This window comes from Ochotona princeps, chromosome 25 (assembly GCF_030435755.1).
Source record: "Ochotona princeps isolate mOchPri1 chromosome 25, mOchPri1.hap1, whole genome shotgun sequence".
In the NCBI taxonomy this organism is placed as follows: domain Eukaryota; kingdom Metazoa; phylum Chordata; class Mammalia; order Lagomorpha; family Ochotonidae; genus Ochotona; species Ochotona princeps.
The window spans coordinates 25,334,144-25,354,102 of record NC_080856.1 but is presented as its reverse complement, the minus strand read 5'-3'; the positions used below and the strand labels follow the sequence as shown (position 1 = coordinate 25,354,102).

The following is a 19,959-nucleotide window of genomic DNA, read 5'->3' as shown; positions in this document are numbered from 1 at the left end:
TCTATAGATTTCAAGTTCTTTTACTACAATATGAGCCGGAAAGGCATTTATTTTTGAAAATAACAAATTCAATTAAAATAAACATGAGGGTCCTGAGGTTGTTCTTTGTGCTCGTTCTTAGTTTTCCGTCTATGGGAAATACAGGGACTGAGAGGACATATATTCTTATCGATTTTTAGGAGACAATCAACGGCATGAAAAAGCAGTCTCAGGTTAAGGAAGACAGGCACGAGGGACAGCCATCATTTAACTGCAGCAGGGGCCCAGCCCCAAGAGGATCAGGTCCCAGGGTCAGGTGGAAGAAGGGCCTGGCAGGATTCCCCAGCCGGCAGGTCATGGGGTGGAGGGAAAGGAAAGCAAAGTGCGTGAGTCCTGGTGCAGAACAGAGGTGCATGAGGTCAGTGGTTGGCCTGTCCCCTCGAGTGCTCAAGACTGACCTCAGTCAAGACCTCGGGCTGGCACCTCCAGAGTACCACATAGAGCAGGAGAGAGCCCCCCAACAGGAGGACCAGCCTCACTCTCCACCTGCTAGCTAGCGACTTCTGCCACTTCCACAGCCAGGCCAGTGGCCATTTTGCAGTAGACCTCTGCATACGGGCCTCCACCTTCTCCGCCACCATTTGGAGACGCTGCTCCGGGCTGGCCCAAGGCAGGGACTGCACAAAGCAGTACTCCTCGTTGGTGTAGTGGCTGCCCGCATTCTCCCTCACCAGGTGCTCTACCAGGCCCACCAGCTGCTTCACCTGGGCCTTTTGCTCGCTGCCGGTAGCTCCATTGTCAAAGGCACAGACTCTGCCTCCACACTCGGTCACCAACTCTCGCAGGGTCTGATTCTCCGTGCAGCGCACGTAGTCCTGCAGAGACCCACCGACAAGGTCCTCCTTCCTGGTAAAGACAATGACCGTCCGCGCCATCACAGCCTCGCCAAACATCTCCTTCACTTTCATCACGGCCTCCTGATCTTGGGCCGTGTAGCGGCCCAGCTGGGTCACTAGCAGCAGTGCGTGGGGCCCTGGGGCAGAGAGCAGGTAGCAACGACCTCTCTCCACTGCCTCTGGGTCTGTCTTGGAGACTTGGGAGGTGAAGATGTCCGGGGTGTCAATGATATCCACGTGCCACCTGTCCCAGCTGCCACTGGCCACAGTGCACATTCTGGTGACAGCGGAGGCTCCAAGCCTGGAGAGGAACATCTTCCTACCCAGGATAGTGTTCCCTGTGGCGCTCTTCCCCACTCCTGTCCTCCCAACCAGGAGGAGTCTCAGCTTGGGAGCCTGGAAGGACTGGCTGTCATCTTCTAGACCTGAAAGAACAAATGGTGTCAATCTCTTCGCAGTTAACCCAACTTGCTCTCCAAAATGGAAACCTTGTCTGTAGAAAAAAGGGTAGAATAGGCATTTGAATTCACTCCCCGCCCAACCGCCACTTTTTACCAAATCTTTAGAGCAGTCATCTGCTTATACAGTTTGAACTCCTGAGTGGTGCATACTGTTATTCTCCTTCTGAAGTTAGCTTTTCTGCATGCACCCACAGATGCTACAACACTGCTGGACATGCCAGAAAAGGCTCCTCTAGAATTTCAGGCCATCGCTTTATCTGAGTTAACTACTGGACATGCACAGCCAGGTACACACACCCCATCCCATGTTTGACAATGTCAATGGAGTCTATGTTGCTCTCCCAGATGCCAGCCCCAGGGAGGAAAGGTCAGGCAGCACTGCTTGATGATGAAACACCCTCTGAGGTCTCAGACATCCCCCCCCCCCCACCAAGTGCTCACCCTGTAACCTTGAGGAAGCTGCTTAATCTCTCCCAAATCTCCTCTGTAAAAATAGCAATAATCCTACGTCATGGTTTCTTCTAGAACTACTGAGAGGGCTTAATAAAATCTCTTTCCTTCTCCCACCTTTCTCTTTCCTTCCACACTCTTCTCCTCTTAAAAACTTATTCCCAGAAAAACACACCCATTTTAGCCCTCCATTCTTGTTTGTTAATATAGTCTACCTGCTAACTGATGTTCACTCTAATGCATGTTTTGTAGTCTCTTTGCCTTCTGCTGCAGTCAGGGCAAATTTATTCTCCTCATTTTATTCCTCAGCAACCCAGAGAAAGGCTGGCTGAAGGACTGAGCATCTCAGAGCAGAGCGGGGACAGAGATCCAGCTGTAGGGCAGACCTCTGCTCTTGGTGTTCTGCTCCAGACTCGGGGGTCTTCCAGGTCTTACTCTTGTGCAATCCTAGGGAAGTCCCTTTCCCCCTCTTTCCCTAAGCTCACATCTAGGGGTGGAAGGAGAGGGGAGGGGATGTGTCCTTACTGTAGACATTTTCTTCATCTCTCGCCATCTTCCGTCCTCCCATGCTTGCCTGCAAGAGTCCCAAACACAGTTTATTCATTATTTGCTCATCCCATCAATAGAATGAAGTACATTAGTCAAAGACCAAAGCCATTGGTGACACCACAGTGATATCCATGTCAAGACCTGGCTCTTGCCTGCAAGTCTTAACGTCTAGGTGTGTATTTTTAAGGAAAGACAAATAGCTAGAGAGAAGTCAAAGAAATTTTGTCAGTAGTAATAAATTCTGCTAAAATTAAACCAACAAGCTATGTGATAAATTATTTTGCATCTTGAAATCAATATACTTGTAAAAATAGCCTTTTATTTTGCTAATGCTTTGGGGGGATTTTTTTGTTATTCAGTTTTAACTTCATTTATTTCTGCTCTGATTCTTATTATTTCTTGCCTCTCGCTTTTTTTGGTTTGGTTTCTTTCTGCTTATGAACAGACAAAATTTTAGTGAGACTGAAAAAAAAGAAAAGAATCTTTTTTTAAAGGAAAGACACTTTTTAAAAAAGATTTATTTACTTTTCAATTGAAAAGTCAGATTTACAAAGAGGAGAGACAGAAAGAAAGATCTTCTATCCACTGGTTCACTCTCCAGGTGGTTACAACTGCTAGAATTGAACTGATCCAAAGCCAGGAACCAGAAGCTTCTTCTGGACCCTCCAAGCAGGTGCCCTCAGCTGTCTTCCACTGTTTTCCCAGGCCACAAGCAAGGAACTGGAAGGGAAGTGGAGCAGCCAGGACATGAACCAACACCCATATGGGATTCTGGTGTGTGCAAGGCGAGGACTTTAGCTACTAGGCTACTATGCTGGACCAGAAAAAAAGTCTTAAATGAATAAAATCAGAAATGAAAATAAGAAATTATATCCCAAGCTGCAGTACTACAAAAGATCATGAGAAACTACTAGAAGCTCTGAGCAAGTTAGGTGTAGAATGAGTATAACTGGGTAACAGTTATACAGTTAGTGGTTCACTAACTCTGGCATATAGAGATCAATGAACAGAAGATGGAGAACCCAGACATTAATACATGTTCATGTAGCCAATTGATTTGACAAACATACAAAGAACAAACATTGGAGAAACAACAGTCTTTTCAACAAAGCATGAAGGCAAAACGATAGGAACAGATAGAAGAATGAAATTACATCCTTGTCTCTCAACAACTCAAGATAGTCAAAGACCCACGCATAAAGCATGAAATTGTGAAACTCCTAAAAGAAAACATAGAAGAAATATTTGCATACACAGGCAATGCTTTCTTGGATAAGAATCAAACAGCATAGGCACCGAAAGCAAAACCAGACAGAGGAATTATCTCAAACTCAGGAGCCACTACATGGCAAAGAAATCAGTGACTAAAATGAAGAGGTATCTAACAAAATGGAATAAAATGTTGACAGGATACTTATCTGAAAAAAAAAATGGTTAAGATCCAGAGATATTAGAAACTCAAAAACCTCAAAAAATTCAGTCAAGAAAGAATCTTTCCAAATTGCTTATGAACCAGTATTACCTTAGTTCCAAAACCAGAAAAAAGATACATTAAAGAAAGAGAGCTAAAGGCCAATATCACTATGAATATAGATGCAAGAATTCTCGGCAAAATATTAGCTAATCAAACCCAACAAAATATCAGAGAGGTCACTCACCCAGAGCAAGTGGGATTTATCCCTGGTATGCAACATGTGCAAATCAGTAAATGTGGCACATCACACTAACAAAGTGAAAAATAAAAACTACATGGTTAGTTCAATAGATACATAAAAAGCAGTTGATAAAATACAATATCATTTCATAATAAAAAAAACCCTTAAAAATTTGGCTTAGAAAAAAATCTACTTCAGCACAATAAAGGCAATATATTAAAAAGAAACCTATAGCTAGCATCAAATAAAACAGAGGAGAGTTCCAGAACCAGACAAGAATGCCCACCTTCACCACTGGTGTTTAACATACTTCTGGAAGTTTTAATCAGAGCCAATACTCAAGAAAAAGAAATCAAAGGGATACCAATAAAAATAAAATAAATCTTAAAAAAAGAAATAGAAGTCACAAAATATGGAAAAATCAACCATGTTTGTGAATTGTTACAATTAATATCATTAAAATGTCCATACTAGTGAAAGATTCAGTGTTGTCCCAATCAAAATACCTAGTGCGTTCTTAAGTGTAGAAAAAATAGTAAAATTCATCTAGAAATGAAAAAGACCCCAATTGACTAAAACAATCTTAAAAAACAAAAACAAATCAGGACTTCAAAACCTATTACAGGGTCCCAGGGGCGTGGCCTAGTGGCTTAAGTCCTCGCCTTGAACGCGCCAGGATCCCATATGGGCGCCGGTTCTAATCCTGGCAGCTCCACTTCCCATCCAGCTTCCTGCTTGTGGCCTGGGAAGGCAGTCAAGGATGGCCTAATGCTTTGGGATCCTGAACCTGTATGGGAGACCTGGAAGAGGTTCCTGTATCCTGGCTTCGGATCGGCGCAGCACTGGCCATTGCGGCTCACTTGGGGAGTGAATCATCAGACGGAAGATCTTCCTCTCTATCTCGCCTCCTCTCTGTGTATCTGACTTTCTAATAAAAATAACTAAATCTTTTTAAAAAACAAAAAAACCCCTATTGCAGGATAATTGTGATAAAAGCAACATGAAGATCAATGGAACAGGGTAGAAATCCCAGAAATGAACCCACATATCTGCAGCCAACTAATTTTTTTGGCAAACCAACTGAAATCAATCCAGGAAGAAAGGACAGTGTCTTCTGCAAATAGTTCTGGGAAAACTGAATATTTGTGTGCAGAAGAAACGAGACCCACACCTAAAACTTTATATAAAAATCAACTCTAAATGGATCAAGAATCTAAATCAACACCCTTCGTGACTTAAACAACTGAGAAGATGCAGGAATAAAGTAATCATATACCTCTTCGTGACTTAATAAATGACCGGATAGCATCAAACTACTAGAGGAAAATATTAGGGAAACTCTGTAAGACAAAACTTCCTGGAAAAGACCCCAGAAGCACAGCAATTAAAGCAACTACAAACAAATGGGATTATATCAAGCTAAGAAAGTGTCTGCACTCCAAGCCAACACTCATCCAAGTGAAGAGGCAGCCGACAGAACAGTAGAAAGTATTTGAAAACTATAAAACTGTGTAACTGATAGAGGATTAATATCTCGGCTCTAGAAAAAGCTCAAGAAACAGCAACAACAAAACCAATGGGTAAAGATATGAGTTGGTATTTTTCAAAGGATGAAATTCAAATATCTAGCAGGCAAATGAAAAATACTCCGGATCATTAGCCATCAGGGAAAACACAAAGAAAAATCACAATGAGATTTTACCCCACCCAAGTTATAATGGCTATCATCCAAAAATTAAAAAAAAATCCTGGAGAGGATTAGGAGGAGCAAGCTCCCCTAATTCACTACTGATGGTAATGTAAACTCTTACAACCATTATGGAAGACAGTACAGGGATTCTTCAGAAATATGAAAATAGATCCACCATATTATCCAGGCATTCCACTCCTGGCAGTTTCCTGAAATGAAGTTAAGTCAGCATGTGAAAGGGTATTTGCACCCCCCGTGTTTATTGCATTTCAACTCACAATAGCTAAATTATGGAGCCAACTCAGATTCCCATCAACTGATAATTGACTAAAGAAAAGATGATACATTCACATTGTGGAATATTACTCAGCCATACAAAAGAATCAAATCTTGTGTTTTGCAACTAAATAGATCCAACTGGAAGCCATTATGCTTCATGAAATTGGCTAATTCCCAAAAGACAAGTATCATATGTTTTCTCTCATCTCGACAACCAATACACAAAGTACAAAAAAATGTAATCTATGGTGAGAGTGACATTCTGGGATTTATTATTGCATAGAAGCGTTGTGTATAACATTGAGGAAAAGTAAGCCTTTATGTATTTTTTTTCTACTTGCTATGTGTTAATATCTTTCCCTAGTGCAGTGTTAGGCCTGTGATTGTGCAGTGAAGTGAAAGTGCACCATTGTGAATATTAGAAGGAAAGAAAAAGAAAAAAAAAATAAGGAATGAGATTGGGTGGAGAATTTGAGCAGGAGTTAGGATACAGTGGGAAGTATCGCTATGTTCCTAAATCTTTACTATGAAGTACATGAAATTTGTTAATTTTATATGAATTTTAACAGAAATGAAATGGACAAAGTACATGACTACAAGGTTATCAAAAAAGGAATACAAACGATTCAGTATGTTAAAAAAAAAGTTCAGTGTGATAGCCACCTGTGAAATACAATTTAAAAACTCAGTGAGGGGCTCGGCAGTGTGGCCTAGTGGCTAAGGTCCTCGCCTTGATCCCATATGGCCGCTGGTTCTAATCCTGGCAGCTCCACTTCCTCTCTATCTCTCCTCCTCTCAGTATATCTGACTTTGTAATAAAAATAAAATAAATCTTTAAAAAAAAAAAAACTCAGTGAGATGTCACCGCACCACTGTTACAGTGGTTATTATAAAGAAACAGAAAGTAACTATTGCTGGTAGGATATAAAGAGGAATGGAAAACATGATATATACATACACATATTTCTTTACACATCTTCATATAGATATGTGTTTAAACTACAAAAAAAAAATTGCTGTATTATCCAGAAATCCAGGACAGGTATATGTCCAAAAGACATGAATCGCCCATGTCTGAACTCAGAATGGAGATCATCACAGGTTGGGAGTTGGGGAGCTTGTTTAAAAAAACTGTGGGAAGCTGAGCACTGCTTATGAATTTTGACTTATACATCAAACTAGTACAAGATGCCAGTAATAGGGGAATCTGGGTATGGCTTATTGTGACAAATATATCAGGAGTTTTTAGTAATAGAGGAAGCTGAGTGTGGGGAATATGGGAGCTCTTCATGATCCTTCACAATATTTGTTTTATAAATCTAAAACAGCTCAGAAGCAAAGTGTATTTAAAAAAGAAACAACATATTCTTGTAGTTGACAATGGAACAGAAATAAAACAGCTGTGTATATTTAGAGTGCTGGTTAGAGCAAGAATTTAGCTGAAACAAGCAGTCTTCACCAATGATGAACAGGGCAGAAGGGAAAGGATTTAGTCCCAAAATAAGGAGTGTCCTTTCCAGAGTAGGTGAAAATGTTAACCATTTCTTCCAAATCTAGTCCATTTGGAAATTGGATCACCCTTATCATCCTGGAAGCATGTTACTCCTTCCAGATCACATTCCCCTTGCTTCCCCCTAATTGTCAGGAGCTCACTCAGTCAACCTCATTGGAACCACACCTTCGGGCACTGACTGCTTCCTACCCCCACCCTGGTGTGCTCCCTTCCCTGGAACAGGCTCACCTTCCCTGGTGACAGGCTCCGGAATAGAGTCCGAAAGGCCCTTGTCTGCTGCTTTCCCTTCAGTGCGAATGTAGCAGCCTTCTTCCTCCCACACACACAGAGGAAGTCACACACAACTCAGAGCTCAGGGCTCAGGAACGGCCAAATGGTTATGGGACTTAAAGAGACAGAAACACTCACCAGTGAGGTGGTGTGGTGGACGTGCAAGGCTTCCACTACAAACACCATCCCTTGCTTTGGACTCAGGTGCTGATTTCAGAAGGTCCCTAAGACACTGACATCTTTTCTCCATAGGGGCTACAATCTTAGAATATTTGAAGCATTCGAAGCTGGGTCATAACTTTGAACAAGTAAAAGTAAAAAAGAACCCAGCAAGGGCTAAAAATAACAGTCATCTCCCAAAGTGAACATTTCATTTCTATGTATTTTTCATTATGTCTCAACTGTCATGTTCAGAGAAAACATTATATTTGTGTTTTGAGACAGGCTTATTATGGTTAATGAGCATAATGGTTCCAGGACAACAATTTTGGACTGTGAATTGGTCCAATTATTGTGGAAGAAAGTCATCAGAAATCTTGAACTAGAGCTACCATACGTCCCAGCTACCCTACATGAAATAAATCAGCTAATACAATCTTAAAAAGCAAATAACACAAATCTAGAGGCATCATACTATCAGGCTTCAAGACATACTGCAGGGCAATTAAAACAGCCTGGTACTAGCACAAAAATAGAGGCCAACAGAACATAATAAAAACTGCAGAAATCAGTCCACTCCTCCACAAGTATCTAATCTTTGACAAACAAACTGAAGTAAATCTCTAGAAAAAGAACAGTCTCTTCAACAAGTGGTTCCGAGAAAGCAGGATCTATGCAAGTAAAATCAGGGGGAAAACACCCTACTTTCTACATCTTGTACAAAAACGGACTGTAAAGGGAGAAAGGCTATAAATCTACAACCTGATAACATGAAATTATGAGAGGAAAACATTGGAGGAACCATGCAAGACATTGGATTAAACAATGACTTCTTGGAAAAGACTATAAGTGTAGGAAATAAAGACAAATATAGACAAATGGGATTACATCAAGCTAAGAAGCGTTGGCACTACAAAGGAAATACTCAGCAGCCAGCAAAATAGAAAAAAAAAAAAGCCACTTTGAAGCTTCGCGACTGGAAAGGAACTAATACTCAGGGTCTCTAAAGAGTTTAAGAAACTAAACAAAAGCAAACAAAAGAACCAACCGGGAAATGGATGAAGCTAATACACAGGCATTATTAAAAGAATGGAAAAATGGTCAACAGATACAGGAAAAAAAATGCCCACGATCAGTAGTTAACAGGAAAATGATCATCTAAACTAGGAGCCCAGAACTCAATCCAGATCTGTCACAGGTGACAGGAACTCAAGACTTTAGCTGTTGCCTGTGCCTTCTGGGGTGTGCATGAACTGGAAATGGAAGCAGAGCCACAGCTCAAACCCAGGCATGCCATATGGGATGTGGTTATCCAAAGTGGCATGTTAGTTCCTGCACCAAATATCCTCTTTCCATCATTTAAAAGTTGATTTTACTTTACATCTGATTTACATCTGACAGCTCCAAACCCAGGGCTTGCTCTTCTCAAATGGCAATTATTCTTTCAGGATCTATGTTTCCCCCATAGGAGATGCAGATGGATTTCACTGATACAGTTGGCCCTCCAGGATCTCTGCTCTCAAGCACTGGGACCTGGGTCCCTGCCTCCGACTGCATCCGTGTGTCTGTACTGTTTTCACCCTGGTCCTCACCCCTGAGGAGACCGAAGCAAATGAATGCCAAATGAGCTATCGAGAAAGATCAACTCATTCTCTGTTTTTGTTTTTTTGGAGGCTGGGTTGAGAGTTGTAAGGTATGCTGTTTCTGGCTTTGAGTACAAAGAATGTTGTGATCAATTAGCAATGTCTGCCTTGGCAATACCCATTAGATGTGTCTGGAGGAAGGGCATTGGGGGAAAGGCCACAGGCTCAGAGGGAGAAAGGACATTTACTCTGTCCTTCCCTGGAGTGGTGGTTCTGCTCCCCAAGCTGTCTCACTGTCCGGGTGGCTGAGAAGACAGTCAGAGGGCTGTGAAGCTGAGTGACTGCCCTGGGCATCTTAAAGGAGCAGCATAAGTTACGGGGAGTCTGCAGGGGCAGCTCTTGCTGGGTTCAGCCTTGATCCTCAGGAGTCGGCCTCATCCAGGCAGACAACGGACTGGCCTCAGAGTGCTTGAGGTCATTCAAGTGAACACCATTTTGGCGGTGCTTACATTGAAATGACTTTAACTGCTGAAGAGATGCAGCATTTGATTCCAAACTACAGAACTGTACCCTCTCTGACTGTCAGGAATCCAAGTCAGGGCTGGTGCTGTGTTACAGCAGGTTCCACTGCTGCCGGCAACCCTGGCAGCCCATAGAGTGCCAGTAGGATTCCCAGGCACTGCACTTCCTAGCCAGTTCCCTGCTAGTGAGCCTGGAGAGGCAGTAGAAGATGATCCAGTGCCTGGGGCCCTACCACCCATGCGGAAGGCCTGATGGAGTTTCAGCATCCCTTCTTCGGTGTCCGCCTTTTAGAGAATGCAATTATCTATATGTCTGACTGTCTATCTATCTATCTATCTATCTATCTATCTATCTATCTATCATCTATGTCTCCTTGTATAATAAATCTTTTCTTAAATAAATGAAGAAATCTAAAATCAGTGAAAAAGCCATGCACATTTTAATAAAGTTGAAGAATGAGAGGACATTATTTCAAAAGCACTCTGCCAGCACATGGAGCAAGGTGTGGCTAAAAGAAAGTAAGGAGAAAATATCAGAAGGATCAGATGTAGCCCCACGCTTCCCCTGGGTGCTGCTCCTTATGCGGGGCTGAAACCGCCTTGACCAGCTGACCTTGAGAACGTCCTAAGAATCCCTGAGTGTGTGCAGGCCTCTGCCTGTGGGATTTGGAGGCTTCCACAAGGTGCGTCCCATTTGCCGCTTCTCCCGCATCTTCCCAAAGCCCTTTGTACAGGGTTCCCTGCTTTTGGCCTCTCTGGTTCTCCTCTTGGTTCTCATTTCTTATTACTGTGGTTCAGGATATTGCACTTGCCTTTTTCCCTTTATTTTGTTCCTCTTGGTCAGACTGAGCTCTCTGACATATTTCTACTTCAGAAGATGTTTTTGGGTATGTTTGGAGCATCACTGGCACTCTTGGGCACTCATGGGAGCTAATGATTAATATTAGGGTGCACTCTTTTTTAAAAAAATATTTTTATTATTTTCCATGTTATACTTTTCTAAACATAGGGATTCCCATCTTTTCCTATCCTTTCTTCTTACCTACCTTTGCCTTCCCATATTCTTACATTAGTTTTGTCCTTTAGTAACAACTACAAGTTGACATTCTGTTATATTTAAGTGCATCATGGATTTGTAGGTTTAGGTAAAGTAAGGAAAACTAGTAGCAAGGCATATCTAACTGCTTCACTGGGAAACCTTCTTTTATTTGCATGTATAAGTGAGTATTGCAATGTATTTTTACTTTCCCGTATGGTAGTCCATTATACAGTTCATCTATGAGAATATAGGTAGAAACTTGTTCACCTACATGTCTATTTGTTTTACATATTGCATCAATGTTTCCTTATATCAGTGAGAACATATGATATTTGTCCTTTTGCGATTGGCTTATTTCTTTGACAATAATGGTCTCGGTTGAGACTATTTTGTTGCAAATGATAGGATTTCATTCCATTTAATGGCTGTGTAGTATCCAACAGATTAGATGTACCACCGTTTCTTTATTCCTTCCTGTTCTGTAGGCATCTGAGTTGTTTGCAAGCTGGCTGCAGTCTAGTATGCTGCTAAAAATGGGGTTTTATTTTATTTTCTTATATGCAGAACTCATTTCATTAGGATACATTTACAGCATTTAGATATCTGGGTTGTATGGCCGATTAATTTTCTGTTTTTGAGTACTCTCCATACTGACTCCCACAATGGCTGCACTAGGCTACACTACCACCAACACTGGAATAGGTACCTTTCTCCCCAGACCCATTCCAGCAGATACTGTTCATAGATTTCTGAGTGCAGACCATTATCATTGGAGTTAGGTGGAACCTGAAGGTGGTTCTTATTTGTTTTTTAGGGTTAACTCTTGGTATTGTATATTCTATAGGTCTGGCACACACACACACATACACACACACATACAATACGCATCAATCATTAGAACATCATACAAAGTATTTACACTGATTCAAATCCTCTATCTTCCTTCCAGTCCTTTCTTGCAGACTGCATGCATTTTATAGAGATTCATTTTCTTAGTTTGTTGATTGACACATGCAAATGAAAAATGGCTAAGCAGATACCTAGATAGAGCAGCTACCATTGTTTCCTAGGCTGTTATCTTACCGGAAAGTCCTTGCTCTCCTACTAAAGGGAAATCAATTATACTTGCAGAGCACAAGAAAAATGATGGTGTCTGTTCCAAATTGTCATTTATGTTCTTTCACATCTTGGAAATGATTAATTTTACATGCAATCTCCAAATTCTCTCACTTCATAACAGTAATCAGAAACAAAGATGCTGATTAGCTATTCATCACTCCTTAGGTCATGAGAACTTGATTTCTTAGGGTTTGGAAAAGTATTAACACCAATTAATACCTGCTCCAGTTTGCAGCAGAATATATTTTATGTAGCTCATGCCACAGTCAAAAGTACAGGCCAACAAGCCTGGCCTGAATGATGCCATGATGGGGTTTTGGAGACTCAGGGAAAAACACATTGCTTCATCCTTGAGTCAGCATGTACCTGAAGAGAACCCAGCATGGAGCTTGAGCACAGTTCAATGTGCTCTCCATGGTGATGTGTCTTCCTGACCCAGGCTTAACTTGCCCTTTGTGGCCCCATGGCTTTGCACTCCTGCCTGCAACATGACCACAGCTTTATTTGACAAGTAAGACAGGAGGTGGAGGAGGAGGTGAGGCAGGATGTGGCCATGGTAGGCAGGATGCTTACTTTGTTCAGCACAAGTGAATTTACAACAGTTTCACTTGCTGCCGATTTCTTGAAGTTGCAGAATTTATAGGAAACAAAGAATGTATGCTGTGACATGCTGAGTTGTGCAGAAACAGTTGTTCCTTTTTGCTCTGTTAAGGTTTGATTTAGAACAGTTCCATTTGTAGCATGCAGCTGAGACCACTTTATTTTGGGGAGGATCAGAGTGGAGTAAATACAGAACGAATGTCACATTGAAACCAAAAAGGAGAAATAAAGGCAGCAGCAGAAATTGTACAAAAAATCCCAGAGAGGGGAAATTACTGAAGGCTGTCTGAAGATTAGTTCAGCCATTTCATTCTTTGCCTATGTCCATTCTCCTACCTGACCTTTTCTGCCATCATTACTATCACAAAATATGCAAGCCCACAGGCAGACTTTCTGGACTTTGAGGAAATGTAGCCAAAGAAGTCAAGGCAAGCTGGTAATGGAAGGGTCTGCTGTGGCCTGAGAGCCGCAGAAATCCCTGTGAGCAAAGTGTGTACCTTTGCCTGTTAGTTCATTGGCACTTCTGTGCCAGGTGGCAACAACACTGGTATCTGTATCTACACATTATTCTGAATCCCACATAGACAATAACATTGGGCAAAGGTGGTTTAGATTAGCATTCCCCCCCGCCCCCCCACACCTGACTATCGGGCTCAGAGTCCTAAGGCTGGTCTTTCTGTTCCTTGTGGCTGCCTTTGGAGAATGCTGTTCTAAGCATCAACATGGTTTGTAACTATGTTCATCCAATGTCATAGCAGTACTGTGGGTATGTGGTTTGGGGCTCATGGTCAACATTGTTTGTAACTACATCCACTCAGAGTCACAGCAGTACTTGGTACATGGGCTAGGGTACATGCTCAGCATGATTTGTAACTATGTTCACCCTATCACAACAGTAATTTGGGTACATGGGCTCGGGTTCATGCTTTGTTCTTTGTTAGTCAAAACTGAAGTTATTAGAAGGCTATGTTCTTCTTCCTCTAGGAGAGGATATTTTTACTCTTCCTAGTTACAGGTGATTACTAGATCTTGGTTTTTTTGGCCTATAGATTCATCACTCCAAACTCTGTGTCTTGGCATTTTCATGGTATTAGGCCCTACCCCAAAACCATTGTCTTGACTTGATTATAGTACTAGATTGTTACTCCAAACAAGATCACATTCTCAAATACTAGGAAAAAATATTACATGGGTGTAATTCAACAAAGCTTGTGTATTAAGAAAGAAATGGCATGTGACATGTTTCTTTTCTTTTTTTCGGTTGCGTGTGGCATGTTTAATTGCATGTAAACATCCCCAATCTCTTCTTTCCAATCCCAGCTGCAGTTAATAAATTAATTTAAGCAATGGTTGCATGTAACTCTATTAGGAAGGCGGCCATTGCGGAGGGCTTAGAGTCGGTGTCTTCTGGCCTGTTACTCAATCGTTTTTACAATCTGTCTAGATCTTTCTTTTTAGGGTAGTCTTCTTTTTTAGGTTTCTTCTTTGGAAACAACACAATTTTTTGGTGGAGTGCTATCTAAAGTTTAGTCATAGTTTCTGTTTATATTTTAGAAAGAATGAAGGAGATAATAACATAAAGGTTAGTGTCTTGAACATAGCTGACTCTCAATAATTTCTGGTCATATTCTGTCTTAATAGTTCAGGCTGCTGAAAAAAAAAGGTCCCATGAGGTGGGTTTGCCTCTACAACCAGAGTGCCTAGTGTACTGCATGAGTATTGAAAACAGTGCTTTTCCCCTGCCGCAGAAGCAAAGTATGCTTAATTCCTCATAGTACAGTTTTCAGACAGGCATTGGAAGAAAGCAGAAACTCATTTGATATTATTGTTTTTATCTCATGTTACTGTTCCTTAATGTGTTATTAAGTAAAACCTTGCATTTGTCTAACGTTGTAGTGACAGAAAAAGCTCTGAGTGTGCTTGCTCTCTCAAACATACATGATATATAAAATTGTAGTATATTCATGGTCATGGTCAAGAGCCAAATGGAGCATGATCACTGGTGTGAATTCTGAGAACTTGCCTTCAGTGCTTCCAGAACAGGGAGTTGAATCACTCTTAGGACATCTTCATCCCATGTGGAAGTGACTGGTGGGAGTCCTGGCCTCTCTGCTTTTGATCCAGCTTCCTGGTAACATGATCCCTGGGAGGCAGCAGTGAATTGCTCAAGTGCGTGTCCCTGACTGCTAGATGGGAGACCAGGAATGAGTTCCTGTCTCCTGGCTTACCCTGGCCCTGCCCTGGCTGCGGTGAGCATGTTGGGAAGTGAAACCAGCTAATGGGAAGTGTCTTTTCATCAGCATGAAAGTAAACAAAAGACATTTCCAGACAAGACTGAAATCCCTCAATAGATAAACCCAGGAAAATATATTCCTACAGAGTCTGAGGTAGGAAAATTTGGGACAGGTAGGAAGATCAGGAAGGAGGGCTTATTGTCTGGGTTCATCTTCACCTGTTAAGTCATACATGTCTGCAAACCTGGAATAACCTCATGCACAATCTCCAGAAGCTCTGTGGTCATTGCTGTGAATATCCCAGGCTTCAGTGTCCCCTTTGCCTGTGTTGGTTTCTAGTATATTAGATTCTTTTGGTTTTGTGCCTCGGTACTCTTAATCTATAAATGAGTAAGCTGGTATCTTCCTGAAAGACTACAGTAAAAAGACCCATACTATACAATCACTGACAGTACACTCAGCTCTATGCTGGGAAACACCAGGGTCAGTGCCCATGTTCACTCGTCCCCCGACCACCTCTCAGCATCCTCCACCAGGAAGGATGACCAGGTGCTGGGCTTTGCTTTCTGCGCAATATTTGGGTCACTTAATCAGGTCCACTGGATCCATCACTCTCTGAAAAGATTTAACTTTGAAACTTTGATGTTATTGCAGGCATGTGGATACAGTTTTCAACTTGGGAAATTTGCAGCAGCTACCTAGTAAAGGGACATGACTTCTTTTTCTTTAAAGGCAAATGTTGTCTCCACTGGCTCCACCCAATTTGAGCTTCCTGAAAGTAGAGGTTTAATGAGTGCAATCTCTTGCCTCACAGTCACAGCAAAGGAAGCAGCTATATCAACCTGTTGGGAGAAAACTGAGAACGCTTCAACTGGTTCAAAAACAGGTGAGCCTGTCTGAGTAGAGGATCCCAAGTGAGAGAGTAATAAGAGACAGTAGGAAACAAGGCGCTTGACTGGGGTGGATTTGGGTTTGACATAGGGAGGTGTACTGTGCCAATAGGTACTGTGTCACACAGAGGATACTTCCAAAGTGATAAAAATAGGGATAGGGTGAAGGAGAGACAGTAAAAAATGTTTTGTCATGATGTCTGTGCATCTCATATTTAACAGTACTTTTGTGGAACAGGGCACCTTCCATCAAATCCCTGTGGTCATAGACACAAAGCGTTTCTGGACAATCTTACTAGAAATGTTGGTGATTTCAAGGCAAACTTTTAGAACTGGAAAATGATTTGTGGGACATCTGCCTAAATTGCTTGCTGCAAAGAAAAATCAAAGTCATTGAATTTGGTGACTCTCCATGGATTATCCAGGGCACCAATGAGAGAAAACGATAGAATTCAGGCGGTCCACTCTATTTCAAACACTTGGCGACAGGAGCTGTGTCCCTAACAGCACAGCTTATGGAGCATTAGTTACACCCTAAACCTTGCTATCTACCATAACCCCTCTTCCTCAGGGTGTAAGAAGTAGTACAATCCAATAAATGCCAACAGTGTAATGTGACTCCCTCATTTGTATTTAGTAAATGTTGTGTGTGTGTGTGTGTGTGTGCTAATGGTATTCATAACAGTCACCTTTGATTCTGCGTGTACTTTTCTTTTTTTTTCATTTTTTCTTTATTTTTGACAATCTTTACATAGTTAGGATACAAAGGTTCAAGGGCTACAGGAACATGGGTAAGACTATTATTTCCACATTGCATTTTTCCTGTATCTGGGGTAAAGGGGGAGATAAAGGGAGGAGCCCCAACCAGTCTCCCACCCATCCCAGGTTGTGCTTTTCTTTATACCACATCTGTAGAAGCCCTTCTGAAGGTCTCACTACAATCACGCACAATTGACTTTATTGTCCCTTTTCATTACAGAGGAGCTGACGCTCGAGGAGCTAAGGGCATGTTTCTCGGTGAACTGCTCGGTGTGGGCAACAGTTCAGGCTGCCCACATCTGAAACCCATAGCCTTTCTCTGGCTGGAGATACTCAGGGTCTTCCAAGAACATTCTGGAAAACTTTTTAATGATTTTTTTTTTCTTACGGTGTCTTTCAACTTTGTCAGTGATTAAAATGTCAGCCTATCTATGTGAGGTTCTCCTCCTTGCCAGGCCTACCACATGCTTGCCCCTGTTCCTTTTCTGAATACTGCCTCAGTTCTCACTTGATCAGATGTAGACTGACATTTATATTCCTGAGAGACGAATCCTATCGGGGTAGTGGTGTTGAAGGTTAAGACAGAGTGTTAGTGAGTAGAGCCGACATTAAATTTTTGTTTGACTCAGTGACCATTTAAACAGTGACACTTAGAAAATTTAAAAGGTTGCAGGGATACTTTACCAAACAGAATTAGACTGAATTAATTGTTCTGGTATATAAAATCATTTACCACCATCTTATAGTTCCAGTGTCCTGAGTTCATTCACATTTTTGCTTTAACGACAGAGACCATGATGTCTGTCTGGCTGGTAGGACAAGGCTATTATCATGGTTTTCCTCTTCCTTCACCCTCCAGACTGACTTTCTTTTATCTATCTGCATGAACTTCATAGTCAGCATGTTTTCCTACAAAGAACTAAAAAGTGGTGACCAAAGTTTTAAAATTTATCTTTATAAATTCATGCTAAAGAGGTATGTATTCATTCCTATTTTAAGAAATGCTTCTGACAAATTGAATTTTAAAGCCAACTAAGGATAGTTTTGATTTGCGTTAAGCGTCTTATTAATGTTTTCATATTCTGTGTTGTAATAACCCATTATATTTTATTGAATCACCATGGTAGTTCTGAAATAAATGATACCTAATCAGAACGTAGTATTTTGGGGATCTAATAATTATGTTTTTTTTTTTCCTACTACTATTTAAATGAGACACTAGCGTAACTTGCTTTATTGATAAAATCTTTATCAGCTTTTGAAATCAATATTATATTTATTTCATGGAAAAAATGTAGTGTTCTGCTACTTGCATGGTAGTTTAACAGGCTAATCCTGTGCCTGAAGAACCAGCATCCTATATGGGTGCAGTTTCAATCCAGCTCCCTGCTTCCGGTCTGGGAAAGCAGTGGAGGACAGCTTGAGTAGTTGGGCCCCTGAATGCATGTTGGAGATTGAAAGAAGCTCTTGGCTCCTACTTCAGATCAGCTGAGATCTGATCATTGTGGCCATTTGGGGACTGAACCAGTACAATGTATCTCTGTCCCTATCTTTCTTTCTTTGTGTAAAACTAAATTTCAGATAAAACAAATAAATTGCTAAGATAAAAAGAAAAAACCTCCACAAAATATAAGAATGTACTTTTCCTTACTTTTGTAGAGTCAGGAATATTTAAATACCACGGATTTTATATTTAGAACTAATAAGGTCTCTGTGAAAACGACCTGGAGCCGGTACTTTCACAACTCTCCCCATGATTTCTTCCATGGAAATTGGATTGTGTTATCTTTGTGTTTCCATTGAGATGAGTCTGTGTATAAGATATTACAAGCGTTTAGCCAGATGAGGTAGAAAAGAATGGGAATATTTTCCACTCATTTAGTTTGACCTTTCTTCCCTCCCTTCCTCTCTGTCTGCGTATAGGTGCCTGAGCTAACAAACATCTTCACACAGACATGGATGATCTTCAAAAGAACGCAATGAGGATCGTTCTGGTGGGGAAGACAGGAAGTGGAAAAAGTGCAACAGTAAACACGATCCTTGGAAAGGCACTCTTTCAATCTGGAATAAATGCTCAGTCTCTTACCAACAGCTGCCAAAAAGCATTCAGGGACTGGAATGGGAGGAAACTCCTTATTGTAGACACCCCAGGGCTCTTTGACACCGAGGAGAAACTGGATACCACCTGCAGGGAAATCAGTAAGTGTGTCCTTTTCTCCTGCCCGGGGCCTCATGCCATTGTCCTGGTCATGCAGCTGGGCCGCTACACAGTAGAAGAACAGAAAACGGTCGCACTGATAAAGACTCTCTTTGGAAAGTCAGCAGTGAAGCACATGGTCATCTTGTACACTCGCAAAGAAGAGCTGGAGAACCGTAGCCTCGATGACTTTTTAGCAGAGGCAGATGTGAACCTAAAATGCCTCATCCAGGAGTGTGGGAACCGCTGTTACGCCATCAGCAACAAAGCAGAGGCGGCTGAGAAGCAAGTTCAAGTGCAGGGGCTGATGGAGCTCATAGAGAAAATGGTGCAGGGAAATGAAGGGAAATACTTTTCTGAGAAGATATATGAGGACATAGAGGCAAAACTGCAAAAAAAGGAGGAAAATTTAAAGAAAATATATGCTGATCAGTTACAAAATGAAATTAAGTTTATAGAAAATGATCCTAGTCTTAAATCAGAGGAAGAAAAAGCTGAGAAAATAAAAAAGGCAAAGATGAAACATGCTGAAATTATTAAGAATATAAAGGAAGAAGCTGAGGAAAGTCTATTTGAATATATCTTCAATCTGATTAAGCAGTTCCTTCAGAACATATGGTCAAAATTTTGGCAGTAAAATAAATGCAATCATTGCCTTTTATTTACCTTGATATGTTAATGTGGTGGATTGTATTTTCCAAAATTTTTATGGTAATATCTCCCTTACATAAGACTGATTATGGTGAAATTGAAAAACAAGCATTATGTCCACTTAAGTTTCAAAATATAATGTGTATGCATACAGTATGAAATGATTAAATAAAAAGTTACTATATCATTGACTTTACATAGTATGGGTTTTTTTTTTTTCTAACAGTGAGAAAATTTAAGAATCTATTTCTCTGAAAATTTCCAAAGGACAATTGATGCAATACAGAATTTGTAACTACACTAAGCTAGCATACCTCAGCCAGTCCAATGCTCACTCTTCCTGCATAAACAAATTTTTGTTCCCATTGAACAATACAAACCCCTTCTTCCACCCCCTCAGTCTCTGGACACATTAAATTATATTTATATCTAATTCATATAATTATACATATAATTATATAGCTA

General features: G+C 41.1%; 2 protein-coding genes across 3 annotated transcripts; one reads left to right on the top strand and one right to left on the bottom strand.

Annotated features, from left to right (window-relative positions):
- Positions 1-356: 356 nt before the first annotated feature.
- LOC101520610 (GTPase IMAP family member 1) lies at positions 357-7,828 on the bottom strand. Of its 2 annotated transcripts, XM_058681449.1 has the most exons (3): positions 7,701-7,828; positions 2,312-2,360; positions 357-1,300 (listed from the first exon to the last, which is right to left on the bottom strand). In XM_058681449.1, the coding sequence occupies exons 2-3, from the start codon at positions 2,352-2,354 to the stop codon at positions 399-401; spliced, it is 945 nt and encodes a 314-aa protein (XP_058537432.1). In that variant the 5' UTR covers positions 2,355-2,360; positions 7,701-7,828; the 3' UTR covers positions 357-398. The 2 variants fall into 2 exon arrangements, with proteins under 2 accessions (XP_058537432.1, XP_004594555.2); XM_004594498.2 differs by lacking the exon at positions 7,701-7,828 and having other exon boundaries at positions 2,312-2,673.
- A 7,948-nt stretch (positions 7,829-15,776) lies between these two features.
- GIMAP7 (GTPase, IMAP family member 7) lies at positions 15,777-19,685 on the top strand. Its single transcript, XM_004594497.3, has 2 exons — positions 15,777-15,883; positions 18,570-19,685. The coding sequence occupies exon 2, from the start codon at positions 18,602-18,604 to the stop codon at positions 19,478-19,480; it is 879 nt and encodes a 292-aa protein (XP_004594554.2). The 5' UTR covers positions 15,777-15,883; positions 18,570-18,601; the 3' UTR covers positions 19,481-19,685.
- The last annotated feature ends 274 nt before the right edge of the window (positions 19,686-19,959 follow it).